This window comes from Culicoides brevitarsis, chromosome 1 (genome assembly GCF_036172545.1).
Source record: "Culicoides brevitarsis isolate CSIRO-B50_1 chromosome 1, AGI_CSIRO_Cbre_v1, whole genome shotgun sequence".
NCBI lineage: Eukaryota > Metazoa > Arthropoda > Insecta > Diptera > Ceratopogonidae > Culicoides > Culicoides brevitarsis.
The window spans coordinates 7,033,435-7,052,514 of NC_087085.1; the positions used below are offsets into that span (position 1 = coordinate 7,033,435).

The 19,080-nt window shown below is 27.7% G+C and overlaps 3 protein-coding genes across 6 annotated transcripts; 2 read left to right on the forward strand and 1 right to left on the reverse strand.

Moving 5' to 3' along the window:
* Positions 1-684: 684 nt before the first annotated feature.
* On the forward strand, positions 685-5,241 carry LOC134830493 (sodium/hydrogen exchanger 7). Of its 3 annotated transcripts, XM_063844007.1 has the most exons (10): positions 685-1,020; positions 1,116-1,224; positions 1,289-2,355; positions 2,882-3,147; positions 3,213-3,267; positions 3,409-3,438; positions 3,746-3,846; positions 3,910-4,018; positions 4,078-4,182; positions 4,551-5,241. In XM_063844007.1, the coding sequence occupies exons 1-10, from the start codon at positions 880-882 to the stop codon at positions 4,584-4,586; spliced, it is 2,019 nt and encodes a 672-aa protein (XP_063700077.1). In that variant the 5' UTR covers positions 685-879; the 3' UTR covers positions 4,587-5,241. The 3 variants fall into 3 exon arrangements, with proteins under 3 accessions (XP_063700077.1, XP_063700069.1, XP_063700085.1); XM_063843999.1 differs by lacking the exon at positions 4,551-5,241 and having other exon boundaries at positions 4,078-4,248; XM_063844015.1 differs by lacking the exons at positions 3,409-3,438; positions 4,551-5,241 and having other exon boundaries at positions 4,078-4,248.
* A 1,303-nt stretch (positions 5,242-6,544) lies between these two features.
* LOC134836107 (long-chain-fatty-acid--CoA ligase 1) lies at positions 6,545-15,722 on the reverse strand. 2 transcript variants are annotated; one of them, XM_063851313.1, is made up of 8 exons: positions 15,584-15,722; positions 13,394-13,640; positions 11,178-11,332; positions 8,588-8,761; positions 8,056-8,527; positions 7,051-7,991; positions 6,819-6,992; positions 6,545-6,745 (listed from the first exon to the last, which is right to left on the reverse strand). In XM_063851313.1, the coding sequence occupies exons 2-8, from the start codon at positions 13,413-13,415 to the stop codon at positions 6,608-6,610; spliced, it is 2,076 nt and encodes a 691-aa protein (XP_063707383.1). In that variant the 5' UTR covers positions 13,416-13,640; positions 15,584-15,722; the 3' UTR covers positions 6,545-6,607. The 2 variants fall into 2 exon arrangements, with proteins under 2 accessions (XP_063707383.1, XP_063707391.1); XM_063851321.1 differs by lacking the exons at positions 11,178-11,332; positions 13,394-13,640; positions 15,584-15,722 and adding an exon at positions 9,743-10,198.
* A 1,171-nt stretch (positions 15,723-16,893) lies between these two features.
* On the forward strand, positions 16,894-18,560 carry LOC134838363 (probable cytochrome P450 9f2). Its single transcript, XM_063853879.1, has one exon. It carries the CDS (start codon positions 16,943-16,945, stop codon positions 18,533-18,535), a length of 1,593 nt encoding a protein of 530 aa, XP_063709949.1. The 5' UTR covers positions 16,894-16,942; the 3' UTR covers positions 18,536-18,560.
* Positions 18,561-19,080: the final 520 nt, after the last annotated feature.

Here is a 19,080-nt window from a genome sequence, read left to right on the forward strand (position 1 = left end):
CAAATCTAAAGAAATAAATCGATTATTAGCAACAAGTTTTTGGATAAAAAAAAAAGTTAGGCGAAAAAATTTAATACATATATCCATTTTTTGTCTCCCCCCCTCGGATTTTGTCGAAAAAATTCAGGGGGAAAAATAAAAATTAAATATAAAATACAAATATTTTTGACATATTTTGAAATTTTTATATTAAAAATTTTTAAAAAATTACTGTTTATCAAAATTTTTTTTAAAATTTTTTTATGAAATTTGCTTAATTACACCATTTTATATTGAAATGTTGAAAAACATTTTTTTTTGAAAGTCACGTGACCAAAAAATTTTTTCAAAAATTTTTATTTTGAAAAATTTTGTTTGATTTAAAATAATAAGATAAAAATAATAATTTTAAAATAATAAGAATCAACGTTTAACGTCTAAAAACGTTAAAAATTACAAACAAAAAGTTCAAAAATATTTATTTTTTTATTTCCCCCCCCCCCCTCGAGAAAATCCTCATGGGACAAAAAATGAAAATATTAAATTTATTCGCCTTACATAAGAATTAATAAAAGCTAAAAATGTCTTAAAATTACCTAAAAATTTAATAACGAACTTTTTTTTCATATTTAGGTGAGTAACGAATTTCATCATGGGAGGCACATCAGCAAATTTCACTTCAAGATTCGTATTCGGAGGAAAATAATACTGCTATTTGTTTTGAAAAAAAAAATCGAAAAGGAAAAATCAGACTGTAAAAACAGGAAGGACATTTAAAGGATTTGAAAGTTTTACTCAAAATTGATATTAAATTGTCCTCGCATCGCAATTAAACCGAATTGACGACAAGAAATCGTTCGAAGTATTTTTACTTTATCATATGGAGAGACTCTCTGAAAAATGGGAATAAAATTACGAAAAATGCGATTGTCGCTTGCATTCATCACGATATTTCTCATATTTGGAGTTTGCATCAATGCAGAAAAGACAGACATTGAATTAGATGCAAAAGCAACAAAATTACATCAGATTGATTCATTGGTGAGTAAGACGTAAAAAAAACTTATCGCGTTTCAATGTAACACGTATCCCTTATCATTGATGAAATTCGCTTCCGTGTTTTTTTTTATTTTCAGAATCTTTTGGTTTACACAGTCCTGATTGCGTTAACAGTACTTACAACTTGGCTTTTTAAACATCATCGAGTTGCTTGGTTACACGAGACAGGACTTGCTGTCATTTATGGTTCGTATCCTTCGAATAATTCGCTTCCATATGTTCATTAGATTTAATAATATGAATAATTTAGGTTTGATTGTTGGAGCGATTATCCGATATGCGGGCACGACAACTCCTGTGGTTCATTTAAAAGTTATTCCTGAAACGGAAGCTCCCAAATATAATTTGAGTATTCCTCCTGATACGCTTTGGTTCGATTTTCCGGGAAGAACACAAGCACAAGTTGTCAATAATGAAGGACCAAAGCAAAATAAAACGTATGCGTATACGTTCAGAAGTCAAGTTGTTGGCATTGAAGAGAATGAAATTGATTTCAAGGCAACATTTGATCCCGAAATCTTCTTCAATATAATTTTGCCGCCCATTATATTTCATGCGGGATACAGTTTGAAACGAAAATACTTTTTTCGCAATTTGGGAGCAATTTTTACATATGCCATCGTTGGAACAACATTATCAGCTTTCCTTATCGGAGGCTTAATGTACGGAGTTGTTCAAATAATGCCTGAACGTTTAAGTAGCAGCTTTACTTTTTTGGATACCTTATATTTTGGAGCTTTAATTTCGCCAACAGATCCGCTTACGATCCTTGCAATCTTTAGCGATATGCATGTCGATGTTAACTTATATGCATTAGTATTCGGCGAAAGTGTATTAAATGACGCAGTAGCTATTGTCTTATCAGGATCAATACAAAATTATGGCGAACATTATTCAACAACGGGCGATTTTGAGTCACATGCTTTCATAAAAGCACTCGGCGATTTCTTTGGCGTGTTTTTCTTTTCACTTATTATTGGAGCAACGATGGGATGTTGCACAGCTCTCATGACAAAATTCACAAAAGTCAAGGATTTCCCGTTACTTGAATCAGCATTATTTGTTTTGATGTCATACAGTACTTTCTTAATTGCAGAAGCTGCTGAACTAACGGGCGTTGTTGCTGTATTATTTTGCGGAATTTGTCAAGCTCATTACACTTACAACAATTTGTCGCCCGATTCAAGAGCACGAACAAAACAAATTTTCGAGTTGCTTAATTTCCTCGCGGAAAATTTCATCTTTTCCTACATTGGAGTGTCGATGTTTACTTTTCCGAAACATCATTTTGACATGTTGTTTACCGTTTCTGGATTTGTAAGTTGTTACTTTTAAATAAGGCCGCTCCAAATTTTTTTTGAACTTTTTGTCCCATGCCCCATTTCAAAAGTCGAAAATCCAATGGGGCAAAATAAAAAAAAAAGTTAAAAATTTCATCAAAATTGACCATTTTTTGGTCTTTTTTCATATTTTTTCAAGAAATTTCCCAAAATTTAAAAAAAAAATTTCAATTTTTAAGAATTTTTTTATTAAAAATCGTATTTTAGCATGAATTTTCTTCTTTAAAATTTTTTTCAAAAAAATTTATTTTCAAAATTTTTTGACAGTTATTTTTACGAAATTTTTTGTTTAAATTTATTACTTGAAATTTATTACTCTGAGATAAATTTTAAATTATCAAATCTCAAAAACTTTAAAATTTTGTCGTTTTGTATGAAAAAGTATTTTAAATTTTTTTTATTTTGCCCATTTTGAAAAAAAGTTTTTCGGACAAAAAGTTCGAAATAAATTTGGAACGGCCTAACTTAAGTTTTAAAATTTAACTTTTTTATATTTTTTTTAGTTATGCGCATTAATTGGTCGGGCTGTTAACATCTATCCGCTTTCATGGCTTCTTAATTTAGGAAGAAAGCCTGCAATTCCGTTTAATTATCAACATATGCTCTTTTTCGCGGGACTCAGAGGAGCAATGTCATTCGCATTGGCAATCAGAAATACCGTATCGGATGCACGACAAACAATGTTAACAACAACTTCACTCATAGTCATCATTACAGTAATTGTTCAAGGAGGAGCTTCGTCGTATTTATTGAATCTACTGAAGATACCGTAAGATTTTTTTTTTTTTTTTCATTTTTTTTAGATCAAATTTTAAATTTCAACTTTTTCATTAGACACGGAGTAGATGAAGAACAAGAACAATTGAACAATTATCAAGGAGTTCGAAGCGTAAGTTCTCATAACATTAATTTATCTTACTTTATCAAAAAAAAAAAAATTTTTTTTGCCTCACTCACTTCACATTTTGATTCGTTTATCTTTCGTCACTTTCAACGCACATTGCAAAAAAAATAAAAATTCTATAAAAAGGTATACAACACGATGGAAAATACAAATGGGGTATGTTTAGTCTGTTTCTCTCAATTTCTTCGATGTTCATTGTTTCAATTTCATTTTCCTTCAAATTTATTTTCATTCGCCTTTCATATTCAGTCAAACCAATCCAATTTGCACGAATCACGTTTTGATCCCATAATTGTAACGATGGTAAGAAAAAATTAGCATGTTTCATTTCTTTAGTTGACATTTTTCACCCCATTCAATGTTTTAATTGTCAATTGAAACTATCGGAAAATATTTTTAGCATGCGTTTTGTGTTGTTGAAAAAAATTTATAAAAAGTGTTTAAACATTTGATCAAATTTTAGGATCCTCAAAGTGCAGAAGCAGGAGTAACAACACCCGGAGGAACGCCTCACAACAACGAAAAAGCAGTTTTAGCTCGTGTTTGGGGTAGTTTTGATTCAAAGTAAGTTCATTTGGTTGTATGTGTTTTGATTTTTTAACTAATTTTTTCATTTTTATATTTTAGGTATATGAAACCCTTTTTAACACACTCGAGACCTACTTTATTGGATACTCTTCCCGTATTTCTTACTCCAATTGGGAGACTTCTAACAACCACAGAACAGCTAAATCAAGTATTAAATATTAAAATTTTATCAAAAGTTATCTTAAACTCTCATTTTTTTGATTTCAGGATCCATCAGTTCGTCGAACAGGGGATTCTGACTCGGATCTTTGTATAAATGAGTCAATGTCACGCAGTGAAAGCGGAAATGTAAGGAGAAATTCAGTTGGAAGAGTAAGTATACGTTTAGTTTCTGACGATAAAAATACATTTTTAGCTAGTTATAAGAATCGCGAGTAAAATGTTATTTATGTTCAAATACAAAAAAAGAAACAAAGGAATTTATATAAAAAATATTATAAAATATTGGATATTATACGAAAAATATTTCAATTTAATTGCACGCATCCGTTGGTTCCTCTTTTGGATGTTATAATATATTTATTGTCATAAAAATTTAATTAAAAATCTATAGACGAGAAATGTTACCGAAGAAATTAGTGAAACAATAGAGGATTTAGGTTCCTTTTCAAGTGAATTTATTTAATTTTATTTAATTTCATTATTATTTATTTATGATTTTTATTTATTTTAATTTTCAGCATTACATAGAAGATCCCGATAATCCTTTCGCTTGACGCTTTTTAGGTTGATTTATTTACTATATTTTATATCCTATTATTTTTAGTTTACTTCAATTCAAAGTAAAGCAAGTACTTACCCAAATTTTGTTAAAAGGAAAAAAGAAAAATGTTTCGAGCATTGAAATTAAATTGATTGACATTTTATGTTCTAATTAGAGTATTATTTAATATATATATATTTTGTTATACAAAGATTATTTATGTGTGATATAATTTTGCTGTGTTAATTATTGGTAACTTTCAATAGAAAAATATAAGTTAGAAAAATATACTTTAACGAAATGTAAAAAAAAAGTTTTTTTAAATACTGAAGTTGATCTTTCAAAAAGATAGTCATGATATTTCAACTCATTCAAAAAATATATATATTGCCTTGATTGAAAATTCTGTAAAAATGTTAACCATAAAAAAAGGAAGAAAATTAAACAGGAAGTCAGTTAGTTACAATTGCCAAAAATAAAAATGTGAATTGAATCCTCTATGAAGACAAAAAAAAAATAATAAAAAATATATTATTAGTTGAAAAAAATTAAGTAGATGAATTAATAAATATGTATGCTTTTACGTTGGAGAATGGCTGTGATTCATCAAATGTTTGAGTAAAATATAACAACATATTGAAATGTAAGCTTCAACGTTCTACAAACTAGAATTGAAAATAAAAACAAAAATGTTAAGAATAAAAAGTAATTTAAAGAATGAGAAAAAAGCATTTTTTATTGTCAGAGCCCAGAACTCCTTAAATCCCTCAAATTACAAAAGCCTTCATTTGTTTCATTCCGACATTCAAAACAAAAGTTATACCTGAATCGAGAGAAATTTTAACAAAAATATAATTTTTAAATATTTCATGATCTGTTTGAATGAAATATTCGAAAAAAAAAAGATTTTTCTCAGGAGATTTCTTTATTAGTTTTTCTGATCTTTACCATTTCTTCAATTTTCTTATAAACTATTGTCGAACAAAAGTTTATTATTTTTCTAAATTATCAAAATAATGTTCATTTTTTAATTTTTTTATAATCTGAAGGTCTCCTAAAAATTTTAAGCATTCATTTCACGCAAATACACTTTTACATACTATCGATCTTGTCTGTTTTTTTCACTTTATCTGCAACATGTATGCTTCTTTTTACCAAATTTTTTAAAATTTAGTTTAAGTCTTTTTTTATTTTATTTAGATATTATTTTTTAATTTCAAAAAATTATGCTTTTTTAAAACAATTTTTTGTTACTCGATTTTTGGATTCCAAAATGGGACAAATACCTTATTTACATTTGAAAAAAAAAACAATTTAAGTGTGATGATTATTTATGTGATAAATTTGTAGTTTATTTTCTTTCCCAATATTCATTACATGTCTCCTATTTAATATAGTACCAAATCCAAAAATTACTTTAAGTAATAATGTATATGATTCAATAACATAAAGTAAAACAAAAAAATTAAAATTCCAAGAATTTTCTTTACTTTTTTAGTCACAATTCATTTAAACAATAACTTATTCAAATAATATCTATTGATTTAATAAAAAATAAAGCTTGGCTTCAACCATCACTGCATTTTACTATTCATCATAATAATAATTTTATCGCTAATTATAACAAGGAAAAAAAAGTTTTTTTTATATTTGGATTGATAAATTAAGTCTAAAAATGTTTATTTTTTTTATCTAGCAGGAAAATGTTAAAAAGTTCACAACTTGCAGTGCATTGTAATTGAGCAATAAGAAATCCACAAAGTGAAAATTTAGGTCTTATAACAGACAATGTGATGTGTGTTTTTATTCACTTTGATGATAATTCTCATTACCAAACAAGCTTATACTAATTTATATTTTTTTCCTACTTATAATTTAAATTTTCATGTATTTTTAAGTATTTCAATTTATTTTTGAATTTTTTTTTTATATTAAAGTACGTACTTAATAAACTCGTTTTTAATTATTAGGTATGTTAGAAATAATTGCCACATTTATTTATTTTTACAATTTTGATATATCATTGGTACCGTTTCAATCTAAAGTTTTATACATATCATCTAACTGGGGCTTGAAATAATTTTTGATTTCCGGTCTTCTTGATTTAAAGGTAGGCGTCAAAAGACCATTTTGTACAGAAAATGGATCGGGATGCAGATAAATGTCTTTAACCTGTGAATTGAAAAAAGAAAAAAAATGGGTTGATGATAAGAAAATTATGATAAAATATTTTTATTTGACGAACCTGTTCAAAAGATTTTAAACCTGATTTCTTTCCGAGTTCTAACATATCCGCTAAAATAAGAGCTTTTACATCTGGATTGTTGCAAAGCACACTCAATGTTCCTGCGATACCATTATGGTTTGCCCAACGTTTAACAACTTCTACATCAGGGACGACAATTGCAACGACACAACTCTGTTGAATGTTAAAATATAGTTTTTGATATTTTAAACGAAAATTTGTAATAAATTACCTTCAAACTTTCTCCATGAACGAAAACTTGTTCGATGTATTGACTTCGCACATAGACATTTTCAATCTTTTCAGGAACGATATATTCGCCTTGACTCAGTTTGAAAATGTGTTTTCTGCGATCAATAACTTTCAATGTGCCATTTCTCCTCCATTCGCCAATGTCTCCGGTATGCAACCATCCATCGGCGTCAATTGCTTCTGCTGTCTTTGTTGGATCCTTGTAATATCCGAGGAACACGTTCGTGCCCTTTATGCATATTTCACCCTGTTGTTGGATCGCATAATATTCCATCTCGGGCACGTCTACGAGTTTCACGGCATTACAAGCAATTGGAGGACCAACATGTCCTGTATCATGATCTCCTTGCACCGTCAATGTACACGGAGCACTGCATTCTGTTTGTCCATATCCTTCAACGACGACACATCCGAGTGCGCATCGCATAAAAGTCAAAACATTTGGCGCAAGAGGCGCTGAACCTGTCAGCAAAAGTCTTAAGTTTCCGCCAAAATTGTCTTGTACCTTTTTGAACACGAGTTTATCCCAAATACTGTTGCGCCGAATTATGCGTTTTTGTAACTCTGCTTCCTTCGAATTGATTGCCATACTGAGAATGAGCTTTTTGATTTTAGATTTGGCGGCTTCCGAATTGGCTTTGTCGTAGATGCGATTCAGTAATCGAGGCACAGCAGGCATAACAGTAGGGCGTAAGGCTTTTAAATCGTCAGCAAGGCGTTTTATATCGCCCGAAAAGAATCCCACAGCTCCGCCAAAGTAGTAAACGGCATTTTCACATGCACGCTCAAGCATATGCGCAAGAGGAAGGAACGACAACATGATATCTGTAGATCTCAGTTTATGATCTCCGAATTGCAAATTAACTGAACAAATTGCTGCTACGAGATTAGCATGCGATAACATAACTCCCTTTGGATCGCCTGAAAAAAAATTAATTTTTTTTTTACAAAATTCGCAATTAAAATTTTTTTATGTGAAACTTACCCGTTGTTCCTGATGTATAACAAATTGTACATAAATCCGTTGGTTTTGGGGGAACTTCCGGATGATTGTGTAACGCACCTAACTTTTCAACTTCAGCAAATGTCAATACATCAATTCCGCGATTTTTCGCACGTTGCATTGTCGCAGGTTTAATTTCTTTGATTACAATTATCTTTTGCAGCACACGAGGCGCTTTGTCTAACAACAAATTTATCCGTGCATCATCTTCGACAGCAACGATACTTAAATCAGCCTTATTTATAATGAACGAGCATGCATCGGGGCCCAAAGTATCGTATAACGGCACAAGCGCTAACGAGTAACAATAACATCCTTGCTCGAATAATATCCATTCCGGTCTATTTTGTGAATAAATGCCGACAAGAGTTTGGGGGCCCGGTTTCAATCCTAATGCAATGAGACCTGATCCGAAATTCTTTGCTCGCAATAATGCTTCGTTGTATGTCATCCACTAAAAATGTAAAAATTTATCCATAAGCAAGAAAAAAGATAAATTTAAAGATATTCTTACCGAATAGGGCGCTGTTACAGGTTCTCTCCAACCCAAACATGGTCCGTTATTTGAATCGTAAGCACCTTTTCTAAATGTTTCGTAAAGGGTTCGAGCATCTTCATGCAGATAACTCAAGAATTTTCCATCTCTCGAGTCTTTGTAAAACTTGGAGACGTGTATTTGTTCAGGACCCTGCAAAAAAATCCAAAATTTTCTCTATAAATAAAAATATAATTCATCGCATCATCAAGATATCCCCTTAATTGCTCATTTATTATCACTGTCACAATTAATTAACCATCGCAAATACAAATTCATCGTCTGTCATTGTAATATTTTCAAAGCAAAACTAAAAACTATTCCGTATTTTTGAAGTATATACTAACGTATAGATTGGAAATTCTCAATGATGTGCATCGTAAAATATTTATTTAAAAAAAAAACACATTCAAAATAGAGCTCTCCTTTGATCAATGCTCAGCGTTGACAGATTCGTAAATAAACAGAATCATAAAATTTTGACTTCCTAATTTTTGACGATAAAAGAAGCAACAATTTATTTTTATTCATTTTATAATTTACGAAAACCTTTTAAATTATTTCCTGAGATGACCATATGATCTTGACAAACCTTTCATAAATCGGGTAATTTTTTTTTTGGCAAGACATCACATGATGTAGTTCTTTCTTCATCTCTTTTTAAGATTGTTCGCAAATTGCTCAGCTACAACGATAGTTTTTTTGGCGTCATAATTGGGACGTGTGATTTTCTCTTTAGCTTTGTTAATTTATCATTATTATATTGATTGTATTGTTTGAAAACAGTGAAAAGTGAATGACAGTTTAAATATTTTCCAACTTTGGCTCTGTGTCAAGGCAAGTCATAAGGTAAGACAAAATTCAGTTTGAAAAATAGACATCCTAATGATTTGTGTTTATTCATGTCTCATCGTATATAAACATTTTTTTAAACAGTCCTCTTTCATATTCATATACCTTACTAAAAATAAGTCTAATGACACTGTGCTTCTGAATATGTTAAAAATTTAGTAAAACATCATGACAACCAAATATTTCAAATCATTTGATAAGATATTGATTAAATGTTAATCTTATTGTTTTTGTCACATGTTTTTAATTTTTTTTTTTTCGAATGATAATTTTCAACCTTACCCTTAATGTTTCACTTTGCTGTGCAAAATCAATTGGGGGCCTTAAAGGCGCTGCTGATCCGCAACAAGACATTCTTTATGATTTATACTTTTTTTTATTTACTCACTTATTAACTGTTTTATGGTATTTTTGTTTTATTGTTTTAAAGATTTTCATCTGTTCGAAACAAAAAAATGTATTTTTAAATGTTTTTGCACTTATTATTGCTTAAATTGTATGCTCTAAAGAATTCAACAAAAAAAAAAAACAGGTGACCATTTGCCTCAAATGCGAGAACATTCAAAGCTACAAAATAAAATGATGACATAAATCTGTAGTAGACTGCGACATAGTCTGTCGTCCCAAATAAATAAAATTAAAAGAAAACATTAAAATTCGTTATTTCACAAGATATTTTCAACGTCATTGCAAAAAAAAATCACAGAGGGTTTTTCGCGCACAATGAGCGTCTTTAAAGATATTAAATCAGCTTGCGCCGGCAAAAGGCTAAAATTTGAAGAAAAAAATATAATTGGGACAACATCAATTTTCCGCTTTATTCGTGCGAAATTGGATGGGTTGATGCTGAATCAAATAAACTGTGGGTTGGTTGGGAGATTTTTTGATCTTTTTAATTTTAAAAATTTAACCATGAATAAATCGGTACACTTTCTGAACACATATACCTAATTACATAACAGTTTTTCGTACACGCATTTATTTACTTTTCATTCTTGATTATTTTCTTTATTTTTATTTTTTTTAAATGTAATTTTTTTTAATTTAATTTTCTTATCATCATAAAATTTTCTTTTCCAATAATTTTTATGTCTTATCACTAATTCACTTATTTTGTCATTTTTTCATTTTTATGCATATTTATTAATTTTTATTTTTTTTTTGTTTAAGATGCGATGAGTTTTTTGAAGCAACGAGACTTTGAGCGAAAAAAAAGTTTGAAATGATGCGCACTTCTGAATCGTTTAGATTCTCAAAGTTGACTACCGAGACAAAATAATTTCAATTACAAACATAATATGCATGACAATATAGAAAGAAAAAGATGAGTAAAGCAGAATATTTTCTATAGATGAGAAATAATAATAATCATCATCATTTTGCACACACACTCGCGATTTATATCGTTCGAACATGTCGAGAATGATAAAGTCCGAACGCTCGTCGACCATGAAAGTGTCTCAAAGTTAATTTAATAAGAAACTTCTCACGAGAATTGGATGTCAATGTTAAAATAACAGAAAAAGTCTCTCACTTTTTATGAATGAGTAAGTAACGAAATTGAATAAAAAGAATATATCGTAGGTTTGATCCGCAAGTGTGTGATAAAATTTAAAATAGAACTAGTTAAAAATAGACAAAATACTGAATTTTATAAAGAGCTTGGAAAGATATTGATGACGTTAACGCAAAACAGAGATACAACGTCATAACTTACGTCTAAAATCGGCGATTGATCTTCAAGAGGCACTAACGGTATTTGTGGGGATGGTCTTGTAGCGTAATAATAAGCTGTTGCTGCCGCAATACTCGATAACGTAACAGCTCCCACAGTTCCTCCGACATATTGTAAGCAATCATCCATGTTTTCCCCTGAAACGAAAGGTAAAATAATGTAAGTTCATTCACTTTATTCCATCATAACAATTTAAACCTTGATCAAGTGTAATAAAATTTATGGGTCAACGATAATGGAAGAAAAATTATAATCAATTGACAGACATGGATGTTATTATTAAAAATGAATCACATGAGTTTACATTAACCTGATATCACTATTTCCTCCCTAATCATTATGTAGAGCAAATAATCAATTAAAGTTATCGATATAATTGAGAAACCTTGAACTCGTATGAAGGTCTTTGCAACAGATGCAATTAATATTTTTCAATGTACGATCGATTTTTTAAAAATAATATTTGTAACGAACTAACCTGTTTTTGACAAGTTTTTACTTTCTAAGTTAATTAATGATAAACTTGTTCAATTTGAAATTTATTTAATTAAAAAAAAGGAAAAAAAAATGTTTGAAAAATCCCAACAGATTAAAACAACTGTCAACAGAAGACTGATGTAAAAACATCATGAAACGCAAAAAATAAAACGACGATTATTTGTAGATAACAGAGTTGTTTAAAAAAAATTGAGACTAATATTCAGTACTTTAGCGACGTAGAGAGATATTGATATCAGTAATTATTTATAACAATGAACATTTATAGCTTCATGTAGGACAGTGATTTAAACAGTTTTTCACTATGATACGTTTTAATCGATTTCAATGATAAGGCTCTAAAATCCATGTAAGTCAAAATTATTTGTACATATAAGGGATGAACTTGATATACAAATTGAAGGTAATTAGATATTTTTATTTTTAACTATATTTTATTTTCAACAAAAATATTTTAATTTTATCAAAAACTTTAATTTTAAAAAATTAATAATTTAATAAATTAAATAAATAAATAATAAATAAATTAAATTATTAAAATAGTTTTTGTAAAAAATTAATTATTTTTAATTAAATAATTAATGTTTTTAAATTATTTTTTTTAAAATAAAATAGAATTATTATAAATAAAAATATTTTAATTTTATCAAAAACATTTTATTTTAAAAAATTATTAATTTAATAAATTAAATAAATAAATAATAAATAAATTAAATTATTAAAATAGTTTTTGTAAAAAAATAATTATTTTTAATTAATTAATGTTTTTAATTTTTTTTTAATAAAATAGAATTATTATAAATAAAAATATTTTAATTTTATCAAAAACATTTTATTTTAAAAAATTAATAATTTAATAAATTAAATAAATAAATAATAAATAAATTAAATTATTAAAATAGTTTTTGTAAAAAATTAATTATTTTTAATTAATTAATGTTTTTAATTTTTTTTTAATAAAATACAATTATTATAAATAAAAATATTTTAATTTTATCAAAAACATTTTATTTTAAAAAATTAATAATTTAATAAAAATAAATAAATAATAAATAAATTAAATTATTAAAATAGTTTTTGTAAAAAATTAATTATTTTTAATTAATTAATGTTTTTAATTTTTTTTAATAAAATAGAATTATTATAAATAAAAATATTTTAATTTTATCAAAAACATTTTATTTTAAAAAATTATTAATTTAATAAATTAAATAAATAAATAATAAATAAATTAAATTATTAAAATAGTTTTTGTAAAAAATTTATTATTTTTAATTAATTAATGTTTTTAATTTTTTTTTAATAAAATAGAATTATTATAAATAAAAATATTTTAATTTTATCAAAAACATTTTATTTTAAAAAATTAATAATTTAATAAATTAAATAAATAAATAATAAATAAATTAAATTATTAAAATAGTTTTTGTAAAAAATTAATTATTTTTAATTAATTAATGTTTTTAATTTTTTTTTAATAAAATACAATTATTATAAATAAAAATATTTTAATTTTATCAAAAACATTTTATTTTAAAAAATTAATAATTTAATAAATTAAATAAATTAATAAATAAATTAAATTATTAAAATAGTTTTTGTAAAAAATTAATTATTTTTAATTAATTAATGTTTTTAATTTTTTTTTTTAATAAAATAGAATTCTTATAAATAAAATAATATAAAAAATTAATACTTACAATAGTTTGTTCCGTTACTCATGTTGGAATTGATGAGTTTCAATATCTTATTTTTAAAGTTATTTTTATTTATATAATGTTTCTAAATATTTAACTTGCTTGTGATGTTTGTTAGAACCTTTTTTAAAGTTTTTTTTTTGATATTCAATAATATCAAATCATTTTTAAGCACTGAATTATTTATATAAGTATTAATATTGTGTCCTTTCAATATTGCTAATATGTTGTGATTTTAATGTTATAAAACCTATAAAGAAAAAAAAAATGCAAAACTATAATTTAAATTTAATTTTAAAATAGAGACGATTTAAAATTGCGTATCGATTATTAAACGGCACAATATTGATGATAAGAATAGCGTAACTCCATCAAAGTCCATATAACAAATTCTTAATCCAATGACGTTTTTGTTATCCACACACATATCAACCTTCATGGTTTTCATTATTATTATTATCAATGCGCCATAATTTCCGTATAATTCACAACCATCTATAGTAGACTGGATGTGACTCAAATTGACAGAACATTTGCATATATTTTTGTTTTTAGCGATTTTTTTTTAATTTTAATTTAATTGTTTTTTTTTTGTCTGTCTTGAATATTAACACTGAACTGCCCTATTTCACCTTTTGTTAACTTCTGATAATGCTTTACAATTAATTAATTATCTTTTGTAGATGAACACAAATCACTGCGACGACGATACCGACATCGCCGATCAACATTGACACACAACAAAAACTGCAAATAATTTTTACCAACAATGCGCAAACTCTCACTCTTATTGTCGTCACGTCACAGAACTGCTGATTATGGCATGAGGCTCGTCTGACGAGAGAGTTCACGTGGTTGTTCTTATGCACAACTACATTCATAGAGGTAATTAAAGGAGTAGACAGCATGCGTACTTTACTGTTTTTATTGTGAATTCTTTAAATTGTCGCGAATTTCTTAACTGCCTTAACCCGTTAGGTTAAATTCTAAAGTTCTAAATGCATTTTGCAACAATCCATTTTGCAAATGATTCACTGAGACACTATTTATTTCTCTTTGTTCGTTTATAAAGAATTGTATACACATGCACTTTATATTATTTTCTTCTTATTTGGACTTGATTTCTTTGTTCTGAAGTTTTTTCTTCACATTTGAATTTTTTATCCCTTTTAAACTTTCAAATCGAAGCTTGAAGAGCTGAATAGCCAAAACCTTGAATCTCAAAACAAACGAGATACCGTTTCTTAATGTTTTGTTTTTTTCCTATACGTTCATGCAAATCAATCTCGATAAATTTTTTACTACATTATCAAAACTATGCTCTGTCGATCGTCTTTTGCGTATTATTTATTTACGAAGAGCGACACGACAAAAATAGCACTAAAGAGATCATTAACCGCTTCAAATATTTGATTTGGTCAGAGATGGCGAATCTGATTGAGACTTTTTAAGATGAATTTAATGAATGGTTAGCGAAAGACTTTGTACTCTCGTATTGATTTCTATTTACATTCTCCGTTATTTTTTTTTGTTTACTCGTATTATTATCTTGAGTGACTGACGAGAACGAATTTGTATCATACTTGAATGATAATAACACGTGCTTTACGGCTTGAATTAAACTTCTCTAAAACACTGCTACCGATTTCAAGTTACAGACAACTGATTATATAATTTTTTATCGATAACTCTAGAGAGTCGCACGATATAAACCTTATGATACGTTCTCTCATAAATTTTTAATCACTCATTCGTATCATTAAAACTTAAAAAAAAAAAACAGTAACAAAATAAATTTCCCTTGTTACGTTTTTTTTTCATTGAACTGACGTCACGGAAGAAGCCAGTACAAGAATAATTTAATAATAAATGAACGGCTAAGTAGCTATTTAGTTCAGGGAAGAATCAAATAGGAAAATCAATATTTGACACAATTTTTCATTCAATTTTTCCGTCTTGTTTTATGTAAAGCGACGACAAACGCGCTCGAAAACGAACTTCTTTTCTAATTTTTGCAGTTTATTTTTAACCTTTTGTACAGTTTTTGTTTTATTTTGCACAGGAAAATATAATTTTATGATAAATTTGAACCGAACGCAAAATATATGCCGGGTATGTTACAGAAGTTTAGCACATAGCAATTATCATTGATTTTTTTTTCGCTTTTCTGCGAAATTCAAGTTGTGTTTTTACCGTGAATTGACAGGAAACTTTGCATAAGCGTATCGGAATAAGCACTATGAAACAAGTAACTTTAACAATTTCAGTGTTACTTTTAACTTTATTTGATATTTTTTATATAATTTTTAAGAAAAGTAAACGCAATTGCCATTCATGATTATGAATGTGTCAGAAACTGAATGACAGAACGAAAAATTCACAAGGTAACCTTAAATTTCGAATGTCGAGTTCGAAAAAGTTTTATACATTCGAAATTTAAAAAAAAAAAATAATTTATTAATTATTTATTTTAATAAAATTCTTGATAAATTTTAAATTATTAATTTTAAAATTATTAAAAAATGTATAAAATTAAATTTATTTAATATTTTTTTGTTACATGCAAAAATTACATAAAATAAATGAATGCCCTCTTTTGAACAGAATAAAAACTTCAAAAATTCAATTTCAATGAAACTAATTTGTTCGTTAACTTCATTGAATTTTTTTTTTGTTATTGTATTTCTGATACCATAAGTATCAGTATTTCTGATTTTCTGATTCAGAAGTATTTCTGATACCATAACAAAGTCGAGTCAGATAATTTGAGTCAGCTGATAATAATTTGCCAGATTGTTTGCTTGATTCTTTTGTTTATCAAAACACTTCAATCTACATATATATAGAAAAATTTATTTTAGTTATCAAGTAAGGCCGTTCCAATTTTTTTCCGATGTATTTGTCCTAAAAGATTTTTTTCAAAATGGAAGGGGCAAAATAAAAAAAAAGTTTTGAAATACTTTTTCATACAAAATGGAAAAATATTAACAAATTTTGGTCATTAAAGAATAATTTAGTTGTTCTTATGGTATTTACGTTAAGATTTGGTACTTTAAAATCAATCTCAGAGTATTTCAAGGTAAAAACTCAAACAAAAAAAATTTATTAAAAAAACCGTCAAAAAATTTAAAAAATATTTTTTTGCAAACATTTTTGAGAATGAATTTTTCATGTTAAATTTCAATACAAAAATTCTTGAAAATTTAAAATATTTTGAAAAATTTCTTGAAAAAATGAGAAAAAAGATCAAAAAATGATCAAGTTTGATGAAATTTTTAATTTTTTTTTTATTTTCCCCCATTGGATTTTCGGCATTTGAAATGGGGCAGAGAACAAAAACATAGAAAAAAATTTGGAGCGGCCTAAAAGATTGTACTATACGTACTTTGTACTTTGTACTTTGTACTTTGTACATTGTACTTTGTGTATATTGAAATTATCATCAAATATTATATTTACGTCGAGTAAATACTATAAACATTTTTAAACAAGAGTTTTTATAGAATTCGATTTAGTATCGTTCGTGAAGTCATCTCGTAAAGAACTTTAAAAATGTTATCATTTTTAATTTCGTTGCTTTTTTGCCAAACGACAATTTATGTAATTATCATATTTAGTCTGTTGTATTATTGGGCAACGAAGAATAATGACTTTTTCGAAAAACGTGGCATAGTGTATCTGAAACCTGTTCCGTTTTTCGGAAATCTTTGGTCAATAATGTCGCATCAAAAAAACTTTTGGGAACATTATCTCTCAATTTACAATCAATTCAAGGATGTCGGAATGTTTGGATCATTTGAGTTTACACGCCCAATTCTCATGATTCGCGACCCAGATTTGGTGAAGCAAATTTGTATCAAGGATTTTGACAGTTTTGTTAATCATCGTGTCTCGATCGATCAAGATGTCGATCCAATATTTGGAGGAAATTTATTTGTCATCAAAGATGCTAAATGGAAGTTGATGCGAAACATCATGAGTCCCGCTTTTACAGGCACAAAAATGCGTTTCTTATTTTCGTCGATTCGCGATTCTTTGTGCAATACAACGGATTATTTGGTGAACGAAGCGAAGAAGACAAATGGGATTTATGAGTTTGAAGCGAGAGATTTGTTTACGCGATGCAGTGTTGATGTCATTGCATCTGCTGCTTTTGGCATCGAAGTGAACTCAATTAAGGATAAAACGAACGAATTTTACGATAAAGGATATAAAATGGCGGATTTTACCAAATTTTCAAGAACAATGAGATTTTTTGTGTATCTCACATGGCCCAAATTGGGAGCTTTTCTTCGTCTCAAAATATTGGAAGACGAATATACGTCTTTCTTCAAGACATGCCTCCTTGATGTGATGCAAGAAAGACAAGTTAACAAAACATCAAGACCCGATTTCGTTCAAATTCTGTTGCAGGCAAAGACAAAGGGAAAAATTGAAGTAGAAAAAGGCGAAGAAAACGAATATTTTGTTGGAAATGAACCTTTGAAGCACGATTGGAGTGACAATGATTTCGTCGCACAAAGCGTAATTTTCTTCCTTGCTGGCTTCGAAACAGCTACAACATTGTTCAACTACATGGCGTATGAATTAGCGATTAATGAAGATATTCAAGAGAGACTTTTGCAAGAAATTGACGATGTTCTTGAGCAACTTGGCGATAAACCAATCGATTACGAGACAATTATGCAAATGAAATATTTGGATATGGTAATTCAGGAAAGTTTGAGAAAACATCCTCCCAATATTGGCGTTGATCGTGTCGCGAACAAACCGTATACTTTGGAAGACAAAACCGGACAAAAAATTCAACTTCAATCGGGAGATGCAGTTTTTCTGTCAACTGTTGGATTTCATCATGACACTCGTTTTTGGGAAAATCCTTCAAAATTCGATCCTGAACGTTTCAATGACGAGAATAAACATAAAATTGATCAAGGAGTTTTCATGCCGTTTGGAATTGGACCTCGACAATGCATTGGAAATAGATTCGCATTAATGGAGGCTAAAATTTTATTTTTTACTTTTTTGAGCAAATTTAAACTTGTTGCATACGAAAAGACGCCCATTCCATTGGAATACAAAAAAGGAACTTTTGGTACATATGCTAAAAATGGAATTTGGTTACATTTTAAAACAAGAAAATAAATTTTGCAAATTAGGCCGTTCCAAATTTTTTCCGATGTTTTTGTCCCAAAACATTTTTTTTTTAAATGGGGGGGGGGGGCAAAATAAAAAAAAAAAGTTTGAAATACTGTTTCATACAAAATGCCAAAATTTTAACAAATTTTGGTCTTTCATGAATATTTTAGATGTTTTTATCTACATTGAGATTCGATGATTTAAAATTGATCTGAAAGTATTTTAAGTTAAAAATTTTAACAAAAAAATTTCATAAAAATAACGGTCAAAAATTTTTGAAAAATATTTTTTAGAAAATATTTTTAGAGAAGAAAATTCATGTAAATTCTCGATTTTCAACACAAAAATATTTAAAAATTAAAAATATTTTAATAAATTTTTGAAAATTCCTTGAAAAAGTAAGGAAAAGGACTACAAAATGGCCAATTTTGATGAAATTTTTAACTTTTTTTTTTATTTTGCCCCATTGGATTTTCGGCTTTTGAAATGGGGCAGGGGACAAAAACATAGAAAAAAAATTGGAGCGGCCTTAATTAATATTGAAAGCGTTT

Bases quoted from the DNA above. Each gene is read 5' to 3' on its own strand.
- LOC134830493 (XM_063843999.1), top strand. From the start codon at position 880: ATGGGAATAAAATTACGAAAAATGCGATTGTCGCTTGCATTCATCACG. The intron at 2,356-2,881 runs GTAAGTTGTTAC...TATTTTTTTTAG, and splicing joins TGTTTACCGTTTCTGGATTT to TTATGCGCATTAATTGGTCG. The intron at 3,439-3,745 runs GTATGTTTAGTC...ATCAAATTTTAG, and splicing joins CGATGGAAAATACAAATGGG to GATCCTCAAAGTGCAGAAGC.
- LOC134838363 (XM_063853879.1), top strand. From the start codon at position 16,943: ATGTTATCATTTTTAATTTCGTTGCTTTTTTGCCAAACGACAATTTAT.
- LOC134836107 (XM_063851313.1), bottom strand. From the start codon at position 13,415: ATGAGTAACGGAACAAACTATT. The intron at 8,762-11,177 runs GTAAGTTATGAC...ATTTTTTTGCAG, and splicing joins ATCAATCGCCGATTTTAGAC to GGTCCTGAACAAATACACGT. The intron at 6,746-6,818 runs GTTCGTCAAATA...TTCAATTCACAG, and splicing joins GTTTAAAATCTTTTGAACAG to GTTAAAGACATTTATCTGCA.